The 25,714-nt window shown below is 38.2% G+C and overlaps 1 protein-coding gene and 1 long non-coding RNA gene across 2 annotated transcripts in view; both read left to right on the forward strand.

Moving 5' to 3' along the window:
- The window catches only part of Cdc42bpa (CDC42 binding protein kinase alpha), a 172,787-nt gene that overhangs the window by 19,179 nt on the left and 127,894 nt on the right, over window positions 1-25,714 (forward strand). Inside the window, 1 exon segment of the mRNA XM_048357522.1 lies at window positions 24,582-24,665. Within this exon segment, the coding sequence (XP_048213479.1) occupies window positions 24,582-24,665 (84 nt within the window).
- Window positions 15,125-23,718, forward strand: LOC125359683. The gene is made up of 3 exons (XR_007212602.1): window positions 15,125-15,137; window positions 20,091-20,095; window positions 23,434-23,718. It is a non-coding gene; the product is annotated as an uncharacterized LOC125359683 (long non-coding RNA).

The raw sequence follows: 25,714 nt of genomic DNA on the forward strand, positions 1-25,714 counted from the left end.
GGTATCAGTTGTTCTAGGTTTAGTCACATCATCTAATATCAGTTGTTCTAGGTTTAGTCACATCATCTAATTTTTAAAATCTTAATCATGTATTGGCCATTTGTTGATTCAGTTGGTCACTCATTTTCTGCTCTTTTTTTTTTGTCTTGCTAGGGCACTATCAGTTTTATATTGTTTTCAATGAATTAACCATTGCATTTTCAGTTATTATTATAGATTTGCTTTCTTTTATTACTTTGTGCTCACTAATATTGTATTTCTTCTCTTTGGCTTGAATATGCTATCTGAGAGAATAGGACCTTAGAATATGGATATCTAGCCCTTCTTTAAAATGTGCATTTAATCCACTTTGTATTTTCTCTTGATCTGTTATTTTCTGAGAGAATTGGTTTCTGTTCTATTTATTTCAGTTTTTGCTGATAACAGTCATATCATCTTCCCGGCAGTGATCTTTTCCCTCCAATTGTTGTGGAATGTTCTCTATTACATCTCCTCTTCCATTCCTATCCTCCTTTTCTGCTGAGGCTTGAACTCATGGCCTTGTACCTAGAAGAGCTTCAAGTGTTCTACCACTTGTACCATGCCACTAGGTGTTCTGCTTTTAGCTTGTTTTTCAGATAGAGTCTAATACTATTCCTGGGCTAGCTTTTAACGTCAATATCCTGTCTCTGCTTCCCAAGTAGCTGGGCCCTGTTTCCAGTTATTATTAGTATTTCTTTAGTGCAGAGGTCTGCTGACAATAAATTACCCCTTTTTATTTGTCAAGTATATATTTATAAATAAGTATAATATATGTGTGTTGTCTTAAAATGTATATATTTTATACATACTATCATATATTTTTGCTATTATATTATTTACAGAACTTCATATAATTATGTTATGTCTAATATAAAATACCAATTTCTGTAATTATGCTTAATTAGATAATATAATGTTTAATTACATGTTTTGTAATTATATCAAATAATATGGCTGACTGGATTTATAGAGATTCATTTGTATGAACTTGTGTAGCCATAATGCTGGTCAGCATATGGGATATTTCCAGCAATCAGTAAGGTTTTCCTTGCCCTCTCTGAATAACCACTACTTTGTTGACACTTTGATCATAGATTTGTGTGCCCTTCTATTTTTATACTAATGACATTATAAGCCAGGATCTTTTTGTTTCTGGGTTTTTTGCTCCACATTATCCTTACATGATTCATCCTTATTTTTCATTGGATGAGTGAAACATAAATGAATGAAAAATTCATTTGTATGAATAATGCTGTATGTTGTTTATTTATACTAGTATTTCCTGTTTAAGTTAACTGTTTTTTGGCCAGTGGCTCATGCCTGTAATCCTAGCTACTCAGGAGACTGAGATCTGGAGGATTATGGTTTCAAAGCCAGTTCAGGCAGACAAATCCTCTAGGCCCTCATTTCTAATTAACCAGCCAAATGCTGGAGGGCAGATATATTCAAGTGGTAAAGTGCCAGCTGAGCAAGCACAGGGCTTTGAGTTCAAACCCTGGTACCACCAAAAGAAAAAAGCAAGAGAAAAGGAAAGTACTGGAGGCATGGCTCAGTGGTAGAATATTTGCTTGCCAATCATGAGGCCCTATGTTCAAATCCCAGTACAACCAACAAAAACCCCCAAAGCATAAAGCAATCATATGTACATGTATTTTGTGAGCTGCAAGCACTCATTTATGTGGCATATTTAGTTTTTTAGTACATAATGCCTAATAATTTCCCAGGTGCTTACCTATTTGTGCTCTCACCAACAATGTCTGATATTTCCAGTTTTTCTGCAGCCTTATTAACACTTGGCTCATTTAACTTTTCCCATTTTTGGTGAATGAATAATGACATGCAGTATAATTTTTCATTTCCTTATCACTACTACCTTAGTTCAACACGTTTTTCATGCTACTTCACATCATGCTCATACCCTTTTGGAATATGAGCACGTTTTGGGGTTGTGTTAGGAAAGTAGGAGTTGGGTGGGTAGGCTGTCTGGCTTACTGTATACATAATCTCTTAGAGGTGGGATGTGTGTGTGTGTGTGTGTGTGTGTGTGAGAGAGAGAGAGAGTGTTTTGGCTTTTCCTTCTCTTTATAGTCCTTGTATTGAAAAATCTTTCTTTTAGGGTGGTTCAATTAATTAAACTGCTCTTTATAAAGCAGTAATTATAATTAGTGCTCTTTGTGATCATTGTAAGAAATGTTTCTAACTTGAAGGTCAGGAACATTATTTTTTATAATATTTTTAGAAATTCTTCCTATAATCTTTCAAAAGAAAACTTTCGCATTTAGGTCTGTGATCCATCTGGTATTGATTAGTGTTTTTTGAAGTGTGGGTCAAAGTTCAGTCTATTCTTTGTGGGCTTATTTTGGTGTCATTTGTTGTAAACATTTTCGCATATTATTACAAAAAGGACTTCTGGCGTTTTTTTTTTTTTTTTTTCCAGTCCTGGGGTTTGAATTTGGCCTGGGGACTGTCCCTGAGCTTCTTTTTTGCTCAAGGCTAGTGCTCTATCACTTGAGCCACAGGTTCACTTCTGGCTTTTTCTGTGTATGTGGTACTAAGGAATCGAATACAAGGCTTTGAGCATGCTAGGCAAGCACTCTACCACTAAGCCACATTGCCAATCCAAGGTTCTTCTGTTTTGTGTAGTAATTTTTAAAATAGTTTCAATCTAAGTCTTGCTCATATTTCATTAAATTTTGCGAGTCCGATGTTTGTTGATAATTTTAGAAGTCTATATTCTAGGTTTTGCTTTTGCTAGGATAGAAATGTAATAGATGTTTCTATATTGGTCTTTTAAAGATGTTGGCATTTTAACTAACTAATTCTGGTTTACACATAGATTTAAAATTTTTTGTAAACGGGCTGGGATGTAGCTCAGTGGCAAAGCACTTGCCTAGCAAGTGCAATGTCCTGGGTTTGATCCCCATTACCAAAAAAGAAAAGACAAAAAAAAAATACCGTAAAAATTTTTTGTAAGGTCCACTCCCTCCTCCCCCAGGGCTCCATGTAGATGCTCCCCACCTGTTTAAGTCTGCACCCAGTACCTGAGTTACCTAGGTAACTGGCACACCTGGAGGCAGTTACCTCCTCCTTCTCTGAGGTCACCAATCTACCTTTTCCTATATAATCCAGCTCAACACAGTCCCTGCTCTCTTTCCTTTTCTCTCTTGCTCTCTTTCTGTATTTTTTCTCTTCTTCCTTCCCCTCTGTCTCCCCACACCTCCATATTGTGCGTGGGAGCCAGTAGTTTGCTCTCTCCCAATAAACTCCTTTCTGCCTGAACCATGTAGCGGGTCTCCTTTCCCTTCCTTTCTGGCAAACCTTACAATTTTTTTTTTCATGTACTTAGGCCTCTCATCTCTAAATAATGACAGCATCTTTTCTTTCCAATTTTTATGTTTTTCTTTTTCCTTTAATATTACCATAGAGAAGATATTTAATGGGGCTGGGAATATGGCTTAGTGGTAGAGTGCTTACCTAGCATTCATGAAGCCCTGGGTTCAATTCCTAAGCACCACATAAACAGAAAAAGCCCGAAGTAGGGCTGTGGCTCTAGTGGTAGAATGCTAGCCTTGAGCAAAAAGAAGCCAGAGACAGTGCTCAGGCCCTGAGTTCAAGCCCTAGGACTGGCAAAGAAAAAGGAGATATTTAATAAAATGTTGGATTCAGGTGGTAAAAATGGACATCTTTGTCTGGTTTGTGAGTCCAGGACTCTGTAGATACAAGAATAAGCACACCCAGTTTTTCCTATACACTCACCAACGCAGAAGCCTGTGATCCCAAACATTTCAAATTTCTCTCCATCAGCAAGAAAGCAGTTCTGCAGCAACTCTAGCTGAGTGTCCTTTAAATTAACTCTGACACTACCTGTAGGTTAATGTCAGGGCTCAGGATGAGAGACTGCCCTAACTGTAGATACTGGTATGTCCAGACCTCTTGAACTACTGGCTATAAGTTTCCCCTGGGATTTGGAGTGGCTTGTAGCACTCTGGGAAACATTACTCTTCTTGAAGTGCCCTCTCTCCCTTCTCCTCCCTGTGTTCAACTATTGTGAAGCTGTCCAAACGCTATATTTTTGGGAGTTTAGGGAGGCTATTTTATACAGGTGTGGCTGATTAAATCATTGCCCGCTGGTGATGAACTCATCCCTTCAGCTTTTCTCCCTCGGTAAGGTAAGGCTAATAGCTCCAGCTCTCTAATCCTGCTGTGGGCTTTCTGACCACCAGTTCCATCCTGGAGATACCTTTAGAGGATGAGAGCCACCAGTTTATTAATGCATGCAGAATGATAGCCCTGTGATGCTTCTAAGGACTGTAGCAATTACAGGCTCTGAAATTGGGGAATGTCCAGTTATGTATTTCATAGAAGTTAAGTGTTGAGCATTTTACTCCTGTGTGTGAAGATTTTTTTCTTTGGTATGCTGGTCCTAGGGCTTGAACACAGAGCATGGGTGCTGTCCCTGAGCTTTTTTGCTCAAGGCTGTTGCACTATCACTTGAGCCACAGCTCCATTTATGGCTGTTTGGTGTTTAATTAGAGATAAGGACGTGAGACTCTCTCAGACTTGGAATCATGATCCTCAGATCTCAGCCTCCTGTGTAGCTAGGATTACAGGTGTGAGCCACTGGCATCTGGCCTGAGTGTGAAGTTTGTTACTGCCTTTTCTGTTACTCTTTTTCTTCTAGTCTTAGTCTCTGTAGTGTTTTTCTTATGAACCAGAGTTAACATTTTTATTTTTTGAGGTGGTTGTGCTATTGTTGACCAACCTTTTGTCTTTAGCTCATGATCCTTCATTTACCTTCTGAGGGCTGGAATTACAGCACCATGCCTGGCCAAAAACAACAACAGCAACAGTAACAACTACAGCCCTTACTACTATTTTGTAGTACTGGGCTTGAACTCAGGGCATTCTGCTTTCTAGGAAGATGCTCTATCACTTGTGCTATGTCACCAGCTCTTTTAGCTGTAGTTATTTTTCTCCAGTATGGTTTTATGTTTTTTTGTCCAAGCTAGCATAAATGACCACTCTCCCATTTATATCTGCCTGGTAGCTGGGTTTGCAGGTGGGCACCACTACATTCAAAGCTTAATGGTTGGGATAAGAACTCAGTTACTTTTTACTTTTTTTTTTTTTTTTTACTGGTCCTGCGCTTGAATTTAGGGCTGTGCTCTATTCTTGAGCTTCTTTTACGAAAGGCTAACACTCTGTTACTTGAGTCACAGCACCACTTCTGGCTTTTTCTGAGTAGTTTATTGAAGATAAGAGTCTCACAGACTTTCCTGCCCAGGCTGGCTTTGAACTTTTATCCTCAGATCTCAGCCTCCTGAGTAGCTACAATTAAAAATGTGAGCCACTGCTGGCTTCTATTCATTTTATTTATTTATTTTGGCCTCACAATCCTCTCCTCCTCTCATATTCCTGAATAGCTGGGATTTTGGGTATAAGTCAAGATACCCAGTCTGTTGTTACTTGTTCTCATTACTTTTTTATTGTTTGTTCATTGGTAGTGCTGGGGAATGATTCCAGGGTTTCCAGCATTCCCCCCCACCCACCTTTGTCTCTACACTGATGATATGATTTAACTACTGTATGTAGGTAATACAGAATTAGTTATTAAGTTTGAAATATTATATTCTACTAGTTTATAAATCCAACTTTTTCCTTGTATAGATGTAGTTGGTTTGCTAATACTTTGTTTAGAATGTTTTTGTTCATGTACATAAGAAAGATGGTTCTAAAAAATTGATGTATCTTATATTTTCCTTACAGTTTGGTTGATATATTTAGTTCATAAGATGATTTATTTGCAAAGTGTTCTTGCTCAATTTTCTGAAGATTGATGTTGCTTTAAAAAAAACTAAAGAAATTTTTGATTTTTGTTTGAATTGGAATGAAAATTTCTTTGTTTTATATCATTTGTGACAACTTTGGTATATATTGATATATACTAATTGCATATGTACAGTTCCATGAATTTTGGTGAAGGGATTCACCCGAGTCATTTTAGAGAATATTTCTGTCATCCTGGAAAGGTTCATTTCCTGTCAGTTCCCTGTAATTCCTGTGTAGTGACGACCACTGTGCTGAATTCTAACTTCAGATTAATTTTGATGTGGGAAAATCTTGCACAAATGGAGTCATGCAACATGTGTTCTTTGTGTGCAGCTTTTTTCTGGTAGGGTAATGTCTGTGATTCCTCCTTGTGCTTGTGTAACCTCCCTCCTGACTGCTGAATGGTAGACTAGTGTGTCATAGTGAATCTGTTCTCTTGGTGATTGTTTCCAGCTTTTTGATTATTGAGAGTAGCAAAACGTGTGATATGAATATTTACATTTTTATGGAAATACGTTTTCCTTCTCTTTATACAAACACCTAGGTAGTGAGAGCTGTTATGCTAATGGTAGGTATGAACTTAGAAGAAATGGGCACACTTCTTCCAGTGTGACTGTACATACTAGATCTCTATCAGTTCCACATTCTCACCAATTTATTTACTAGTTTTTTTTTTAATTTTAGCCATCCTTGTGGGTATGTAAAAGTATCTTGTACTGTGACTTGGATTTGTGTTCCACATGAATATAATGAGTTTTCATGTGCTTATTCATGATTCACTTCTGTGAAGTAAATGTTGAAATTTTTATTCATTTAAAAAATAAATTGAGGGTTGCTTGTATTTTTACTACTGAGTTGTAGGCATTCTTTATATTTCATATTTGTGGGAATCTCTTGTTTTACATATTGCCAGTATTTTCTCAGTTAGTAGCTTGGTAGTTTGCATTCTTAAAAATGTGAAGTTAGCTGGGTACTGGTGGCACATGCCTATAATCTTAGCTACTCAGGGGTCTGAGGATCACGATTTGAAGCCAGCCCAGGCAGAAAAAAAAATCCCTATAAGATTCCCTTTTTTTTGGGGAAGGGGGGCAGTCCTGGGGCTTGGACTCAGAGCTTGAGCACTGTCCCTGGCTTCTTTTTGCTCAAGCTAGCACTCTACCTCTTGAGCCACAGCGCCACTTCTGGCTTTTTCTGTATATGTGGTGCTGAGGAATCAAACCCAGGGCTTCACATATATACGAGGCAAACACTACCACTAGGCCATATTCCCAGCCCCTATAAGATTCTTATCTAGAATTAACTACCAGAAAACTGGAAGTGGAGCTGTGACTCAAAGTGGTAGAGCATTACCCCCTTGAGCAAAAGAGCTCAGGGACAGCTTTAGGACCTGAATTCAAGCCCCATGACCGACAAAAAACAAACAAATACCCCAAACAACAAAAAACAATGAAATGTTTATTGCTTTGCAAAAAGTTTTTTTTTTAAATGGTATTTGGGCTTGAACTTGGGATCTTATGCTCTCAGTTTTTTCACTTGTGTCTAGCACCTCTACCCCTTGAGCCACACTTTTACTCCCAGCTTTTTGCTGGTTATTTGGCCATAAGAGTCTCATGATTAATTTGTTTGCCCTATTTGGCTCAGAGCCATAGTTCTTAGCTCTTACCCTTCTGAGTAGCTAGGATTATAAGCATGAGACACTGGCACTTTGTTGAAATGTTAAGTTTTGATGGTATAATTTTATCAAAATTTTCTAATGTGATTAGTGTTTTCCCCCCTAAGAAATCCATGTTCATATCTGTGTCACAAAGTTATTCACTGAAGTTTTTTCTTTCCTCAAAGCTCTATGATTTTAGCCCTTCCCCTCCACTCATCCTTCCTGGTTAGATTGGCAAATTATCTCAAGTCACTGTGGCTCACATCTGTAATCCTAATTACTCAGGAGATTCAGACCTGGAGTATCACTGGTGAGGCTAACCTGAGCAGAAAAGTCTTTTTTTTTTTTTCTTATTGTCAAAGTGATGTACAGAGAGGTTACAGTTTCATACGTTAGGCATTGGATACATTTCTTGTACTGTTTGTTACCTCCTCCCTCATTCCCCCCTCCCCTCTCCCCTTTTCCCTCTCCCCCCATGACTTGTTCAGTTGGTTTACACCAAACAGTTTTGCAAGTATTGCTTTTGTGTCGTTTGTCTTTTTATCCTGTGTCTCTTGATTTTGGTATTCCCTTTTACTTTCCTTGTTCTAATACCAGTATATACAGTTTTCAATGTACTCAGATAAGATACAGTGATAGTGCAGGTACAACCGCAGGAAGGGGATATAAGAGGATCATCAACAATAGAAGCTACGGTTTCACATGGCATGTTGAAAGTAATTGCAACAGTGATATATCACAGAAAAGTCTTTGAGACTCCATCTCCAACTAATCAGCTAAACTAGGCTGGAAGTGTGGCTCAAGTGGTAGAGCATCAATCAGCCTTGAGCAAAACGCTAAGTGAATAGAAACTGAGTTTAAGTTAAGCTCTGGTCCTGGCAAAACCCAAAAATTCTGTATGATGTGACAAGACAGTGAAGGTTACGTTTTTCTCTTTAAGAAAATCTACGTTCAACGTATGTTGAAATAGGTGTGTTCTCCCCCTTTTTGAATTACTTTAGCACTGTATAGATCTGGTGTGCTGCCTATTCTTATTTGTTTATCCTATGCCAATCCTGTAGTCTCGATTCGTGTGCCTTTGTAACATAAAGTTGTGTCGGGACCTGAAGGATCCCTTTTCCCCATCTCCCAGGGAAATGCCTGAACCCCAGAAACTATGAAAGAGCACTCGGCCTTGTCTTCCGCCAGCAGAAGGCAAAGGCATACCCTCATGGGTTACACTAAGTTGAGGAAAGGTTGCCAAGCAGAGGGAGAAAGGGTTCTATACTTCATTGCTAAGTCTTATGCTAATTAATGATAGGGTTTTTGGTAGATGCCCTGTGATTGAAGAAATACTGTTCCATTAGTTTTGCTGACAATTTTTTAATTTAACCAGTAATTAGTGCTGAATTTTGTCTTAAGGTTTTCTATAGCTACTGAAATAATTGTGGATTTTTCTCTTATTTACTTAGTATGATGGATTATGTTGACTTCAAAATAGATTTTTATATTTTTAGTGAGGCACTGGTGGTTCATGCCCGTAATCCTAGCTACTCAGGATTCTGAGATCTGAGGATCACAGTTCGAAGCCAGCCCATGCAGGAAAGTCTGTGAGACTCTTATCTCCAATTAATAACAGAAAAAGCTGGAAGTGTCATTGTGGCTCAAGTGGTAGAGTGCTAACCTAGAGCAAAAAGGAGCTCAGGGACAGCTCCCAGACCCAGAGTTTAAACCCCAGGACTGGCAAGAAACAAAAGTTAAAAAAAATTGATTTTTATATTTTAAAGCAGTTTTAGGTTCATAGCAAAATGGAACAGAAAGCATAGATATACATGGCTCACCACACCCTTCCTTGCACCAGGGTAGGTAATATATTTGTTATAGGCCATGAACTGCACTTACTTACCTTTATTATCCTAAGTATATAATGACAGCAGGGTTCATTCCACATACATTCTCTGGATTTTGACAAACATTGAATGATGAGCAGCCACTGCTATCGTTAAGAGTTTCACTGCCCTAAAAGTCCTCTCCTCCTGTTGATTTTTCCTCTCTCTAGTCCTGGTAAAAACTGTCACCACCTTTTACAGAAGGTTCTGTAGGAGATCTGTGACAGTCTTTTGAGATGGACTTTTTTCAGTTAGTAATATACATTTAAGATTGTTCCATGTCCTCTGACTGATGGCTGGTATTCCATTGTCTGGATATTTTCCAACTGAATATCTTTTTTTTCTCTGTCCAATTTTTTTTTGGGGGGGGGGTTAGTCATGGGATTTGAACTCAAGGGTGTGGGCACTGCCTGTGAGCTTTTCTACTCAAGGCTAGCACTCTTTATCACTTTTGAACAACAGCTTCACTTCCAGATTTCTGGTTGTTAGAGATAAAAATCTCATGGACTTTCCTGCCCGGGCTAGCTTTGAACCATGATCCTCAGCCCTCAGCCTCCCAAGTAGCTAGGATTACAGGTATGAGCTATCAATACTCAGCCATCTCTCTCTAAAATTTGACAGTTAAGAATAATGCTACTGTCAGCATTGATGTGTAGCATTCTTAATCTTTATTTTATTTGTAATGTTTAAATTGTTGTTATAAAGGTGATGGAAATTTTCAGCTCATTTGGGTAAAATCCAAGGAGCATAATTGCTAAACCATCTGTTAATAGCATGTTTTAATTTCATGAAAAAATGGCCAACCCATTTTGTATTTCCACCCATACCAAATGTTCATATCCTCACCAGGCTCTGATTTTGCCCATGATTTGGGGTTGGGCTATTTTAATTAGCTATTTAATTTACAATATACTGTGTAAAGCACCATTGTAGATTTTTCCCAGTTTAAAATCAGATTGTTAGTTTTCCTACTGTTGAGTTTTAGGAGTTCTCTGTGTATTCTTTTTTTTTTCTTTTTTTGCCAGTCCTGTGCCTTGAACTAAGAGCCTGAGCACTGTCCCTGGCTTCTTTTTGCTCAAGGCTAGCACTCTGCCACTTGAGCCACAGCGCCACTTCTGGCCATTTTCTGTATATGTGGTGCTGGGGAATTGAACTGAGGGCTTCATGTATACGAGGCCAGCGCTCTTGCCACTAGGCCATATCCCCAGCCCCTCTGTGTATTCTTTGTAACCCCTTTATCAGATATGTATTCTCAAACATTTATTTGTCCAACTGGCACTAGTTTCTTTATTCCCTTGTCAGTGTTCTTCCTTCACAGAACAGAACTTTTAAAACTTAAAAAATAACTTCTTTAATAAGAACTTGTATTAACTACTTTCAAGTCTATGCTGTTATTGGTAGTGCATGATTATATATTTATGTATTAGCATATATTAGTTATATGGAAATTAATTGTCTCTACACTTTTACACTGTATTCCAGTTAATCTTGCTGCTCTCTCATATACTTTGTCTCCCTGCCTTAACCAAAATAGCACTTCCAACAGGTTTCCTTATTCCATTTTTCATAGCTGTAAGTCATCTTTTTGATAGTATTCAACTTTCTTTATCCACCTTGCCAGATGATTAAAAAAAATAATATTGAAACAGTTCCTTGGCTAGTTAGTGTTATGGCTTATGTGATAAAGTGTTTGCTTAGCATGCTCAAGACTTGAGTTCAGTGTCCAGTACTGGGGGAAAAAATTCCATGACATGGCATGTAGTTGTGTTTAATTGTCCATTTAATGATGTTTTATTCGTTATCTTTACATCTGTAATCATGAAGACTATCAACCCATAGTTTCCTGTTTTCATAATGTCTGTCAGTTTTGATATTGTGCTGAATTTAAGTAACAAACGGAGGACTATTTTTTTTCTATTTTTCGAAAGATTCTACATTATACTGATACTTCTTTCCTTGAATATTGAGAGAGTTTAAAAATGAACTTTGGACTTTTTTTGGGAAAAATTCATCCTCAAAGCTAGTTTCTTGAAGGCTATAGAGCTGTTTAGATTTTCTGTTGCATTCTTTACAAGATTCATTTAGTATACTTTGGGGTTCATGGACTTTGTTACATTAAAGTTACTTAGTTTTTATTGTGATAGAGTTGTTCATAATGTCTTATTGTTTTGTTCTCTGTAAAAACTGAGGCCAACTTCTCTTTCACTGGTAATAGTTAGATTATGTATTTTATTTTTCCTATTATTCTTAAAATGTTCATGTTAGAGCTTTTTCAGTCTCATGAAATATTGAAGCTACTTTTGGCTTGTGAGCCTGTTTTTTTACATTGCTACATTTCTTTTTTGTCTTTGTTCTTTCTTACTCTTTTCTCCGGATTTAATTTGCCCATTTGTTTTCTAGCTTTTCAAGGTTGAAAATTAGGTATTTGATTCTTTCCCATTTCAGTTTTCAGTATTAAAACTACAAAGTTCTCTTTGAGCAGTGACTAGATAGATCCCAAAGATTTGCTATATCTTGTATTTTCATTTTCATGGATTTAAAAATGCAGTTCAATTTTCTCTTTGATTCATAAAGCATGAAGTCCATAATTTATTTCAAAGTTTGAGGCTGTTTTGGTTTTTCATATTTATTTTTGTTACTGTCATAACAATCTTTACTTTTTCAGTACTTTCAGAATTTGTTTTTTGGTCAGAATATGGACTGTTCTTTATGAATATGTGCCCTTGAAAATAATATTCTACACTTAGGCTTTATAAACACTTTATTGTTTTACAAATGTCAGTTAGGTCTAGATGGTGGACATTGTTGACATCAAGCACAATTTACTGCCTGTTGTTTAGTTTCATCAGTGTCTGAGAGGTACTCTTAAGTTTCCAGATGGGACTCCCAAGTTGTGTGTGTGTTTATTTCTCCATAAATAGATCTTGAGAAATCCAAATCTAAATGAGTCTCCAGTTTTCAAGCCTCGAGTAATTTTCACTCGGCACATACACATGCACTGTTACATCTTCCTTCTACTTCTATCACAGTGGACTGCTTTACTTCATGCATGGTAATGCCTCTGGTCTTATTTGTCTTATCTTTAGTAGTCATCTTTCTTTTGGCTGAAACCTTTTTCTTCCTATATTTGGATTTAAAGTGAATTGCCTAGGTATTAGATTAATATTGTGAAAATCAATCCTACCCCATCACTAACATCTGTGAAAGTAATTAGTAAGCTGGTCTTCATTGAAATAGAAACCTTTAAGAAAAGTTTTTAAAACTTTTGTTCTGTGAAAGACACTCCTAAAACATAACAACAAAGAAACGAACAACCTGATTTTAAAATGGGGGAAAAAATCTAAAAAGGTGCTTTACACAGTATTTTAGGGAATGTAAATTAAATTCTATGTACCTGTTAAAATAGCCGAAATCCAAAAACATGGGCAAGATGCAAAATGTTTGGAAAAGTCTATTTGTGATTCAAATTATAACTCATGCCATGTACTAGGATAGACTTAAATAGATTAAAGGTACAAGTGTAATAAGACAACATAGTCCTAGTACCTAGTCTTAGGCACTTGCCAGAGTATTGTATTGTCTGTCAACATAATAAAAGAAAGCTGAGTGTATTTTTACAAGATCTTTAGGATGTGTGTTGTGAGTACTGCAGGGTAGGAGTAGAAATGTTACACTCATTTGTGTTTCCTTCAAGTAACACTGGGATAGGTCCAGAGGGAATGGGTACCTGTGGACAGGCGTGGGAGAGGTGCTTCCAGAGAAACATCATTTGTTTTTATTTTTTAAGACACGTAAAAATCTTATCTACTTAAAAATCATTTAAACGAACTATGTAGTTTATGGGAGAGAGCAACGGATGGGGTGACATTGTCCACAAAGAAATGTATGTATTACCTGATTTATGAAACAGTAACCCCTCTGTATATCACCTTTATAATAACAATAAAAATTTAAAAAATTATTTTTAAAAGTCTTCCATGTTGAGATGAGTTTACTAAGCTGTGTATGTCATTTAAGCAAGAAGTAATTCTAAGCTAAAGTTTCCCTAGGTAATAGAAAAGGAGGCAACCAGTGCAACTCACAGTCCACAGCTAGAATAACATTGTTTCTAAAGCCTGAGTAGAGCTAGAGAGGAACACATGTGATATACTTTTATCACTGAAGTGTGGGGACCAGTGACTCTCTCTGTGGGGAAGTTGCATTTCTTCATTTGGGTGAGATACATTGCTTTCTTTTCTTTTCTTTCTTTCTTTTTTTTTTTTTTTGGCCAGTCCTGGGCCTTGGACTCAGGCCCTGAGCACTGTCCCTGGCTTCTCTTTGCTCAAGGCTAGCACTCTGCCACTTGAGCCACAGTGCCACTTCTGGCCATTTTCTATATATGTGGTGCTGGGGAATCGAACCCAGGGCTTCATGTATACAAGGCAAGCTCTCTTGCCACTAGGCTATATTCCCAGCCCTGCTTTCTTTATAATTGTGTTTAATTCTATGTTTTCTATTTTTATATTCATTTGTTATAATTATAAGTATAAAATAATTTTAAAGAAGTTGATAATCATGAAATATTTAGTAAGGTAGCTTTATATTAAGTAATACCTACTAGAACGTGTGTAGAGGAACTTTAAGATAGAGCATTTAGTACTTCCCAGCTTAGGAACTGGTAAGTCACTGCACAAAACTTATAAGTGCTTCTTTTTGGAAGGTGGAACTTTTTTTTTTTTGGCCAGTCCTGAGCCTTGGACTCAGGGCCTGAGCACTGTCCCTGGCTTCTTCCTGCTCAACGCTAGCACTCTGCCACTTGAGCCACAGCGCCACTTCTGGCCATTTTCTGTATATGTGGTGCTGGGGAATCGAACCCAGGGCTTCAAGTATATGAGGCAAGCGCTCTTGCCACTAGGCCATATCCCCAGCCCCTAGGTGGAACTTTTTTATGGCACAGTTACTTCATTCCATGTTAAAATGATTGGCAAAGCAAAGCAATGTCTTTTATTTATTATTATTATTAATTTATTTTTTTTGCCAGTCCTGGGGCTTGGACTCAGGGCCTGAATACTGTCCCTGGCTTCTTTTTGCTCAAGGCTAGCACTCTACCTTTTGAGCCACAGCACCACTTCTGGCCATTTTCTGTATATGTGGTGCTGAGGAATTGAACCCAGGGCTTCATGTATAGGAGGCAAGCACTCTTGCCACTAGGCCACATTCCCAGCCCAGCAATGTCTTTTAAATACAGTAAAACCTGTTTTCATCAAAATAGTTCACCATGGGTTTAGAAGTGAGTCAGTCATTCAGTCAAATTTGTGTTCATTAGGGACTGTCCAACTTTATTTTAAGCTAATCTACTGGAATATATAGTCTGCATTATACACAGCAATTCAACCAATGTCAGAATTGTTTGGTCACACAATCAATGAAGATGCATTGCAAATTAAGTTCCCTTCCCCTCCCTCCCTCCCTCCCTCCCTCCCTCCCTCCCTCCTTCTCTCCCTCTCTCCCTCCCTCCTTTTTTCTTTCCATGTTACAGAATAAAACAGAGTATGCAACCCTGAAAGGTTTGACTGATTTAGGTAACTCAGAAGGAGGTGTTCATCATTTAGAGGCTTTCTATCCTCTTGGTTAACTTATTCCAAACCTAGAAAGTAGCTACTTGCTAAGAGGTAATGATTATGTATAGTACCTTAACTCCTTGTTAGGCATTCCTTTTTCTGCTTTGGAAAACTTGAAGACAGATCTGTCAGCTTTTCAGGGATGGTGGTGGTGGGGGGGGGATGGTCTAGAGGCTGGTTGCAGGAGTCAGAGCAGCAGGCACTGACTGCATAGAACATACAGTGTATGTGAAAGTCCTTATTAGGAGATGTAAAGTGCCCACGTCTCTGTCAGCGGTTAGGATTAGTTCTCAGAAGAGACAGAGATAGCCAGGACTTGGAGTTTTCTGTGAAAGGGAGCTCTGTCTAACCAAAAAAGATTACCTTAAATAGTATATACAAGCTTTATAAAGAAGTGATGCCTTGCGCTGGCGATATAGCCTAGTGGCAAGAGTGCCTGCCTCGGATACACGAGGCCCTAGGTTCGATTCCCCAGCACCACATATACAGAAAACGGCCAGAAGTGGCGCTGTGGCTCAAGTGGCAGAGTGCTAGCCTTGAGCGGGAAGAAGCCAGGGACAGTGCTCAGGCCCTGAGTCCAAGGCCAGGACTGGCCAAAAAAAAAAAAAGAAGTGATGCCTTAGAAGAGGGGAAGACAGAGTGGTAGTACAGTTTTTTGTTTTTGTTTTTGGATGGCAGAGCTCTTAGGAAAGTTTTTCAGTGGATTCTCAGGAACCAGGAGAGAGACATTGAAGGTGGGAAAGAAAATTTTGATGAAACAAGAATAAAAACGAAAAGTAAGAGCAGGTCTGGGATCCCAATTGCAAATGATACTGTTAACTTTGGAAGTGGTAGAGAGGAAAAGAGAAGGATAAGAGAAAATTTGGAACATTTAAAGATGGTGTGAGCAGCTATGAAGGATACATTAGTTAGGAAGTAGGCTGTTAGCACTATTAGCTATGAGGTAGAACTAGGTCATTTATTGTGGGTGAAGAACAGTAGATATATCAGTAAAGTTCAGTTGAGAACAATGAGAAATTACTGGTGGGACTAGTAGATTTACATGTAGACTTGATGACTCAGATATGGAGTAAAGGAAGTAATAACTTATACTGTTTTTTTGTCCTGGCCCTGGGCTTGAATTCAGGACCTGGGTGCTGTCCCTGAGCTTAATTTAGTGCTCAAGGCTAGCACTCAACCACTTGAGCCACAGTTCTACTTCTGGCTTTTTGGTGGTTAATTGGAAGTAGAGTGTCATGGAACTTCTTGCTTAGGCTGGCTTTGAACCACGGTCCTCAGATCTCAGCTTCCTGAGTAGTTAGGATTACAGGCGTGAGCCACTGGCACTAGTCTTCAATAAATTACAAATATATCACACATGTATATAATATACATATGTTCACAAAATGTTCTTCATAAAAGGGACCGAAACACCAAAGAAGGTATTGGGAGATTGTAGTTCTCCATAGGGACAACAAATGAGGCAGATATTGAAGGACCACTTTCTCAGGGAAGTTCAAGAGTGCATTGCAGGCCAAGCTGAGCTGGCAGCAACAGAATCTAGCAGTCATCTCCTCAGAGTGACTTCTGTCTGGTCACAGGCCAGTACTGTTTAGAACTGCACTCTCCAGTTAGAGTCATTAAGCAAATGCATGACTGATAATACTTGATATTGAGTGTCTGTCATTTTCCTTTTTTGTTTGTATTTTCTCTGTATGCATATGTGTAAAATAAAAGCACTAAAACTATTGCTGATAGTTTAAGAAGCATATTGCCTGAGCTGTGAGCTTTACTGCTTATTCATTCCTGTTGAAAGCCTATCTCTATTTGGCTTAGGTGCTATTTATCAACCAGTAAGGTTAGAAATAAAAGACCTCTAATAGTTAGTGATTTCCTTTCAGGTAATTAGTTTCCCACTAGGAATTTAAATAGGTTTATAGGCCCAATGGATATCAGATAGGAACATTTCACAATTATGCTTTTTCTTAAAAAATAAAAGCATAATTTATCTAATTTGTACAAGAAACTCCTAAGTCATGGGAACCAATAAAGAGCGAGATGTAATTGAAATTCATCAGCTCTGTAACTTAAGAACCTTCTCTCTGCAACTCATTTGTTGTCAGTTACTACTTTACTTAACGCTGGGTTTTCCTTTTTGCTTTCAGGAAAACCTTTAACTTACGCCCTGGGTGTTGCCTGTCCACAGCTTCCTGGTGGCTCACCGCTTCTGCCTTCGCCAGCCTTGCTCCGGCAGCTTCAAGGCTTCTGAGCTTCAGAGCTTGTTGTGAAAGCTTGCTGCTTTGGCCTGCTACCCCTGCTTCAGGTGTCAAAAGCTTTTAATTAGCTTGCTTCCTCTGATTACAATAATTAGGCCCTATGTATCTGCACAATCCAGTCCTTGGGCCTGAAAGAGAAATTACCTGTAGACGTCCATTCTTCTCTAAAATCTCTTCTACTCTGGCTCTCCTGGGATGTATGGGAAAGTAAAGGAACTTTGAAGTTAGAGTGCATGATTCACCTTGGATGGTACTGGTCTTTACCATAGGGCATGAAGGTGTGTGGGTACATCACATTTTATAGTCAGTGTCTATTCTAGTTGGTTGATGCCCAGGCTGTAGAAATTTTTTAATGTTTTAACTACTGCAATTGTGTGTCTTTAAGGAATCTCTCTGATTGTTTTGTAAACTCTTAAGTAGTTTTAGTTAGACAGTTAGCTCACAATAGTAAGTATTTTGAACATAAATTAATCATTTGTAAAACAGGATTTAAAACAGAGTCTCTTGCTAGGTGCCAGTAGCTTATACCTATAATCCTAGCTATTCAGGAAGGTAGGATCTGAGGATTGAGGTTTGAAGCCAGCCTGGGCAGCAGAGTCCCTGAGACTCTTATCTCCAAAAAGCTGGAAGTGGAGTTGTGGCTCAAGTGGTAGAACACTATCCTTGAGCATAAAAAGCTCTGGATCAATGCCTAGGCCCTGAGTTCAAGCCCCTGGACTGGCATGAGCCTGTACCCCCCCACTCCCCCACCCCCCAAAAACAAGGTCTTCCTATGTAGCTCATGCTGACCCTGAACCTTAGTTCTCCTTGACTCCTTCTCTTGTGTACTGAGGTAACATACTTGGTATGCCAACATGCCTGGTCAGAGAATTTAAAGCAACAAACCAGCAAATAATAATAATAGTGATTTCCACCAATGCTGTGATCCTCACTAATGCACCAGTATTGGAGTGCCTTGTTTTTGACTTTCAACCTCAGTGTGGTAGTATACTTGGAGCTGAGACTATTGGTCCTCTATAATTTTCCATGCATATCCACTCTCGTAGATAATCATTCATTGGTCCATAATAAATGCAATACATAGATAGAATGCGTAGGTTGTGATAAGAACTAAGAGAAAAAAAGAAGCCAGGTAAGAGAATAGAGAGTAACAGGGCGGAGTGACATTCTGTGGGAGGAGTACATAGTAGGTGAGGCTGTGTGCCTTTGTGAAGGTAGACAATTCCAAGGGTAGGAAAAACCAGGCAAAGGCAGGATTGAGCAAGGTGGGCATTACGGCTGCAGCAGAGTGGATCTGGGGGTGAGGCGTATGGGGCAGGAAGGCTGGGCTCACAGATTATATGTAAGAATTTTGCTTTTTACTTGGAAGGAGCTACGCCTCTACTAGAAGCTTGTCGGCAGGCCGTGTCTCACCAGGATCTCTGTGGCTACAGTGTTGAATAGCTGTGTGTGTCAGGCAGAGGGCAGGGCAGAAGTAGAGAGAGAGTTCAAAGACTGCATCCCAATTCAGTGGGACAGAACAGAGAAGTTGTAGTTAATTCTGAGTATATTGAAGGGAGACTAGATGGCACAACAGTATGGCAACTGTTTTCTTGGATATCAAAATTATGTTTAATATAGTATGATCATTCCTATATTGTAAATTGTAGCTACAAAGGTACTTAATTTGTGTTTAACAGTGGTTCATACATGTATTTGTCACATACTGACAATTTCTGTGGTGCAATTTTTCTAACATCAGAGAGCTTTACTGTAAAGTATTTAAAAGACATCTCTATGATGTTTTAAAAACTGCATCTTTTCAACTGCGATGGCTCACATCTGTAATCCTGGATATCTGAGGGCTAAGATTGGGAAGGATCATGGTTCAGGCAAAAGGTTCATGAGATTGTCTCAACAGAAAAGGCTGGGTGTGGTGGAGTATACCTTCATGTCATCCTAGCTATGGCAGGAAGCACAAATGGTTCACTGCCTAGGCAAAAAGCTAGACCCTGTCTAAAAAATAACCAAGGCAAAAATGACTGTGTCTTAGCTCAAGTAGTAGAGCATCTGCCTAAGTTCTCTAAGTTCAAACCCAAGTACAAACAAAAAAAGAAAAGCATCTTCATTCCACTCTGAATGTTTTACTTTTTATTTTGATCAGTTGGTTGTAGGGCTAGAACCCAGGTCTGGTGCATGTTAAGCAAGTGCTCTACATTGAGTTACATCCCTAGCTTTAAGAAAGCACACTTTAACATACTTCCCTCTGATAAGCCAGTTAGCTTTAGTACTTGGAAATGTAGGGTCTAGAGTTAGATTTCTTTTTTTTGGGGGGGTGCCAATCCTGGGGCTTGCACTCTCTGCCTGGGTACTCTACCTGAGCTTTTTTGTACAAATCTAGTGTTCTACCATTTGAACCATCACTCCTCTTTTAGCTTTGTGGTGATTAATTAAGAGACAAATAATGGACTTTCCTGTCTGGGTTGGCTTTGAACCATGATCCTCAAATCTCAGCCTTCTGAGTAGCTAGGATTGCAGGCACAAGCCACTGGTGTCTGGCTTAGACTTAAGAGTTCTGAGAGTCAGCCCTTTTCCTTGGTTTTCTTCTGAAATGAACATGAAAATGTTTATAGCCCAGTTGGTTTTAATACCTTGTATGCTTCATAATTTTTCATCTTGTTACCAATTTCATAATTGAAGAATACTTTCTGAACCAGCTTTTATTCTTCATACCCCACCTCAGTCCACAGAAGTTTTAAGGCCACCTGTGAGCTGTTGTAAGATGGTCTTGAGGATGTTTGAATTCTGAAGCAGCAGATCTCCAAACAGGTGTACGGAGTGGCTCACTGTTGGCATTTACCTGTCCTTACCAGTACTTCCATAGCTGGGGTCATTTCCGACCAGAGTGAGGTAGGGTAGCCCATGCTATCCCATTCTGTGCTTCACATTTTACATAGCTTGTTTGGAGGGCACGGAAGGGCAAGTAGAACATGTCACCTAGAAATATTACTATCTTCTAATATTTTCTTGCTATCCTCAGTATATATGTGCATAGAAATTTACAGTATGAATTTTATTCAAACACATAGAAAAAGAAATCACAGTGTACAAAGTTAATTATACTTAACATTATATTGTAACCTTTTCCCTATCAAATAGTATGTTCTCCCCAGTTTCTTCAAGTGTATGAATGTCTCTGTGGTATTCTGTTCTTTAGCATATTTCATTTAGTTACAAATGATGATTACTGGAAAGTACACTGTGATGAATACTCTATGGCTTGGTCTTTTTTAGAAATTGTTATTGTAGAGGTGACGTATAGAGGGGTTACCGTTTCATAAGTCAGGTAATGAGTACATTTCTTTTTGTACAGTGTTACCCTTTCCCACGCTCCCAGTTTTTTCCCTCCCATCTCTATTCGAAGTTGTGTAGTTAATTTCCAGCATAGTGTCTACTGAGAGTCTTTTTTTTTTTTTTTTTTTTTTTGGCCAGTCCTGGTTCTTGGACTCAGGGCCTGAGCACTGTCCCTGGCTTTTTTTTTGCTCAAGGCTAGCACTCTGCCACTTGAGCCACAGCGCCACTTCTGGTCGTTTTCTGTATATGTGGTGCCGGGGAATCGAACCCAGGGCCCCATGTATACAAGGCAAGCACTGACATATCCCCAGCCCCTGAGAGTCTTTGTTTTTATACAAATATTTTCAAATAAGTTTAAGATTGAAGCAGTTAGAAGTCCCAGAGGAGAGTTCTTGTTTTTGTGGCTCCGCAAGAGAGCAGGCTGCGTGCTGCTTATCAGTGGAGTAGATGACAGTGAAGAGACTGGGTGTCTAGTTCTTGGCACAGTGCTGGCTCTATCCCTCCCTACACATGTTACACTCACCAGTGAGCTTAATCTTTGCCTCAGTTGTATAAGTACCATTACTAACTTTGTTATATTGACAAGCCAACTAACATATTGAAAGGTTACTTTTTTTTTGTCCAGAGTTACATAACCAGCGGCAAGCCAAGATTTAGTTAATGTTAATTTAAATGTCATTTAATCTGTTTTTCAATCATTATTTTATTGGGACTCTACATATATGCACATGTACAAAACAATCTCATTTGACTTACAAAAACAGGACAGTCAAAGCTAAGGTGACTAATAAAAAAATTAAAATAGAAAAATAAGTATAGTATAGTGTTATAGGTAATTCATTCTACCATGTGAGAGACCATCTCAATCTATGCAAGGTGTTAAATGCTGTTCTACATCTGTCTGCAAACTAGTTGTTCCTGTAATTATATCTACCAAAAATAATGCTCAAAGAAGCATATTACATGGAGCTCAAAAACCAGGGCATTATTCTATAATGGTGAAGGGTTTGCTTCTTCCTGGACCAAGGAGGGGAGATACTCAACTCTAAAGCTGTGGTGTTAGATACAAGAACTCTTCTTTCTTTTTAACAATTATGATAGTCTTTCAAAAATTCTGTTTGGTCGGGCACTGGTGGCTCATGCCTAGCTACTCAGAAGGCTGAGATCTGAGGATCAGGGGTTGAAGCTAGCCGGGGCAGGAAAGTCTGTAAGGCTCTTATCTTCAACTAACCAGCAAAAAGTCAGAAGTGGAGCTGTGGCTCAAGTGATAGAGTACCACCCATGAGTGAAGAAGCTAAGGGGAGTGCCCAGGCCCTGAGTTACAGGCACCAGGATTAGAACAAACAAAATAAAAGAGAAAGTAATTGCAAACTCCAGGATTTAAACCCCTAATCTGACTGCAGAGTCCATGCTATCACTTCCCTAAGTAGTCATAATAAATGCTTGCTACATGTCTGAGGGAACAGCATACCAAATACAAGAGACAAATCGTGTCTATATATACTAAGTGGCATTAAAACAAGACTATTAAACTGGGCGCCTGTGGCTTATACCTATAATCCTAGCTACTCAGAAGGTTGATGTCTGAGGATTGGGGTTTGAAGCCAGACTGGGCAGAAAAGTCTGTGAGACTTTTATCTCCAATTAACCACCAAAAAGCTGAATGTAGAGCTGGGGCTCAAGTTATAGAGCTCTGTCCTTGAGCAAAAAAACTCTTAGGGACAGTGCTCAGGTTCTGAGTTCAAGCTCTAGTAGGGCCAGTGTGTGTGCACATGTGTGCATGCCCCCTCTCCCACAATTATAGCCTGGGGGCATTATATGTTTCCAAAGAAGTTAGGAGGAACGTATGGGATTCTGGACCTGTGTGGAAGTCAGTGGAGTGCTGTAGGTACTTGCACACTCACATATGAAGAAAAGTCCTGAGTTACACGGCTATAATTATATAGGAGTACTCCACTCACAGCTTGATCTGAGATGAAGGTGGCACCTAAGTGTTAATCCTCCAACCTTTCTTCCCTATATCAGAATAACTGAGGCTAGATGACAGCCATTACTGTCTTTTCTCTGACCTCAATGCAGGTTTGTCAGGCTCAGTGTTCCTGTTGTATCCATGTTTGTTTCCAAATGTACAGCACTGAATTTATAGTCTGCAGAGTAGCTCTCCTTGTATTTTCACCTTTTAGAGATCTTAGTCAATGTTCAAGATTTTCCTTGCTTGTGTTACTGCCCACTTTTTTTGAACATGATCTTATTTGGAGAACAAATTAACTGGCCCATTATTTTCCCAGATTGACAAGATAAGACTAAAAGCCTGAAGTAATTGATTTAACTAATGGAAAACTGTATAATCACAGTCATTGCAGCTATTTATGATACTTGGCAAGAATGTTTTGTGTTATACATTGATTTTAATTATTTGTGTATATGAATATTTGGTTCTTGAATTTAGGCCTATTTTCTACCCTTGAAACTATCACTTTGAATTACCTAAAGATATGTACATATTTTATTTCTCCAGCATATTAACGTAGCATGTTAACATTCTACTACTACTCTATCAAAAATACTTGAGAAAATCAACTTATGAAGAGACTTATTTTGGTTCATTATTTTAGAAAAGTTTCAGTACATGATCAGTTGGCCTTGTAATGAGGCAGCAAATCATTGTAAAGTAAAGTAACATGTCTGGGACATAGAAGGCAAGATAAAAAAAAAACCAGAGACTGGGGTCCCATAAACTTTTTCAAAGGCAGACCCCCCTCCCCCTTACAACCTAAGGACCAAGTTAGACCAAGTGTACCAACTTATTCAAGTTTCTTAAACCACCTCCCAAGAGTGCCACACTCAAGTCCACGTCATTAATGACCACAAAGAAAGGGAGGACTCCAGGACTTGAAATAGAGCAGGTAGTATTTGTCTTTCTCACTCCTGCCTCCCACTGTTTGGATGTGTTGTCCCTGAATATTTGTCTTCTTTCTGTGGTTTCACCTTAGCCCTTAAACAAAACTAACAAGCTGGAGTCTTCTTCATTGGCATTTTGACACTTTTTTGATCTATAACTAAAGCTACAGAATACAGGACTATTTATAACAAATTTTATTTTTTGCTATTTTTTTTCATTTTTGTTCATTTATCTGTCTTTGGGAGTGAGAAATGAAGGGCCAGAGTCTGAACAAATGCAGCAATGGTACTCACTGAACACTGTGTTGAAAATGACGTATACAACTTGTGGGTGAGGATGGGAGTGGGGACAGCTGGGAGAAAGCAAAGGAAAGGGTGACGTTCTTCAAAAAGAAATGTACTCTTTACCTGACTTATGTAACTGGAACTCCTCTGTATATCACCTTTATAATAACAATTTTTTTAAAAAAAGAAAACAATGAATAGACTTGCTACATATATTCATCTCCCCACAGATGCTTCATCTCCCTCACTCTGGTTTTATGAGTGTATCATATATTAATAAATGCACTTGTGAATGCTTCTAAAATTCCTAATTTGGAAGAGAAGTATAGAATCTGTAGTTTGTAAAACTTGGTCTAAATTTCTGTTAGGATTATGTGTTTGTGAGAGGGGTGCAGGTGGATTAAAAAAACAGTTAATTTCTATCAACTGATGAATGTTTTGTTGTAGATATTCCTTAGAGTATCTGTAGTATGGAATTTTGTGTGCATTATTTAATTAGACTTGCTTCTTTCATGTTGTGTGTTTTTGTCAGTTTCTTTGTAATAGTAGAAATTGAGTTTAAATTCTAGGAGAGAAAACTTGGAAGGAAGGATACAATATATCATGAGCAGGCAATTCAATGTTCACACATATGGCTTACTGGATTGGCATGTGTTCACTAATGTAACTTCTTTTTATCTTACACTATTATTTAATTCAGGATCTTAGAATGTGAGCCGCATTGAAATAATTGATAATTGCTATTCACTTTTTTACAGAGTGGAAAATGGAGAATGGCTCACTGGAAAGAGTATTATTTATCATAACTTAAAGTTTGTTTTTAAAATTTTTCTAGGTTGCTGTAGTAAAACTGAAAAATGCAGATAAAGTATTTGCCATGAAAATTTTGAATAAGTGGGAGATGCTGAAAAGAGCTGAGGTAAGAGTCTTAATACTCCAGAAACAATGAGGAACATTTAGGTTGTTTCTTCATTTTTACTATTTTAAACCATGCTGTAGCAAAAATCTTTATTTGGAGTAATTCTGTGAGTTTTTTTTTAAACCCATAGTGTGAATTTTTAATAAGAATTCAGAAAGGAAATCACAGAAATAGGTCAGAGGACGAACTAATACAACAGTTATACTCACTTAACAATAGGTTGGATACCAACCTTACAACTTGGGGGAAGGCATTAGGGACGGGTAAGCAGGAGAAAATGAAGGATGGGCTAACATTGTCTAAACACAAATGTAATCATTACCTTACTTATGTGAATGTAACCCCCTGTTCAGCTCCTTTTTAGTAAAGACAAAAATTTAATAATAAAGAATTCAGCTTTTAATACTATGCATGAATTATTTCACCAAATCTAACTTGGTGTGTATCTCAAAAAGAAATTTTAGAATAAGAGAAAAGACTGTATCCAAACTAGTCATGTCCATAGCCATACCCAAGAATGGTATGCAGTGTGAAATTTAAAAAAAAAAAAAAAAAAGACATCAAGTGGAGGGAGTCTAGGAAGGAGCTGCTTGTAACTCAAGACCTTGTCAGGGCAGCCCAGGCTCTTCCACTTTGTGTTTACTGAGGTTAAAATGAGTTTAAGGGCCATTATTACATGAATGGATTTTCATACTCAGTGTACTCTAGAACTTAAGTCTTGGGCCCAGTAGGGCCATTATTTACAGGGTACATATTATTAAGCTTTGTTGATAGCTGTTGCTTAAAAAAATTATCTTCTGTGGAAGTTACACATAATGTTTCTCTTTTCTTACACAATTAAGCTGAATACGTCAAAGTAAATTGTTACATACTGTGGAGGACCTGGTGTATGGCAATTTAATCTAAAATTTTGTTTTTGAAAAATGAACAATTTTGAACTTTCATAAAAAACAGAATTGTTTCAAAAGATTTGTCTGTGCTGATATTTATGATACCTAGTTAAGATTGTTGACTTGATAAATACACTTTATGATTGCTGAAGAGTCATG

This window comes from Perognathus longimembris, chromosome 11 (assembly GCF_023159225.1).
Source record: "Perognathus longimembris pacificus isolate PPM17 chromosome 11, ASM2315922v1, whole genome shotgun sequence".
NCBI lineage: Eukaryota > Metazoa > Chordata > Mammalia > Rodentia > Heteromyidae > Perognathus > Perognathus longimembris.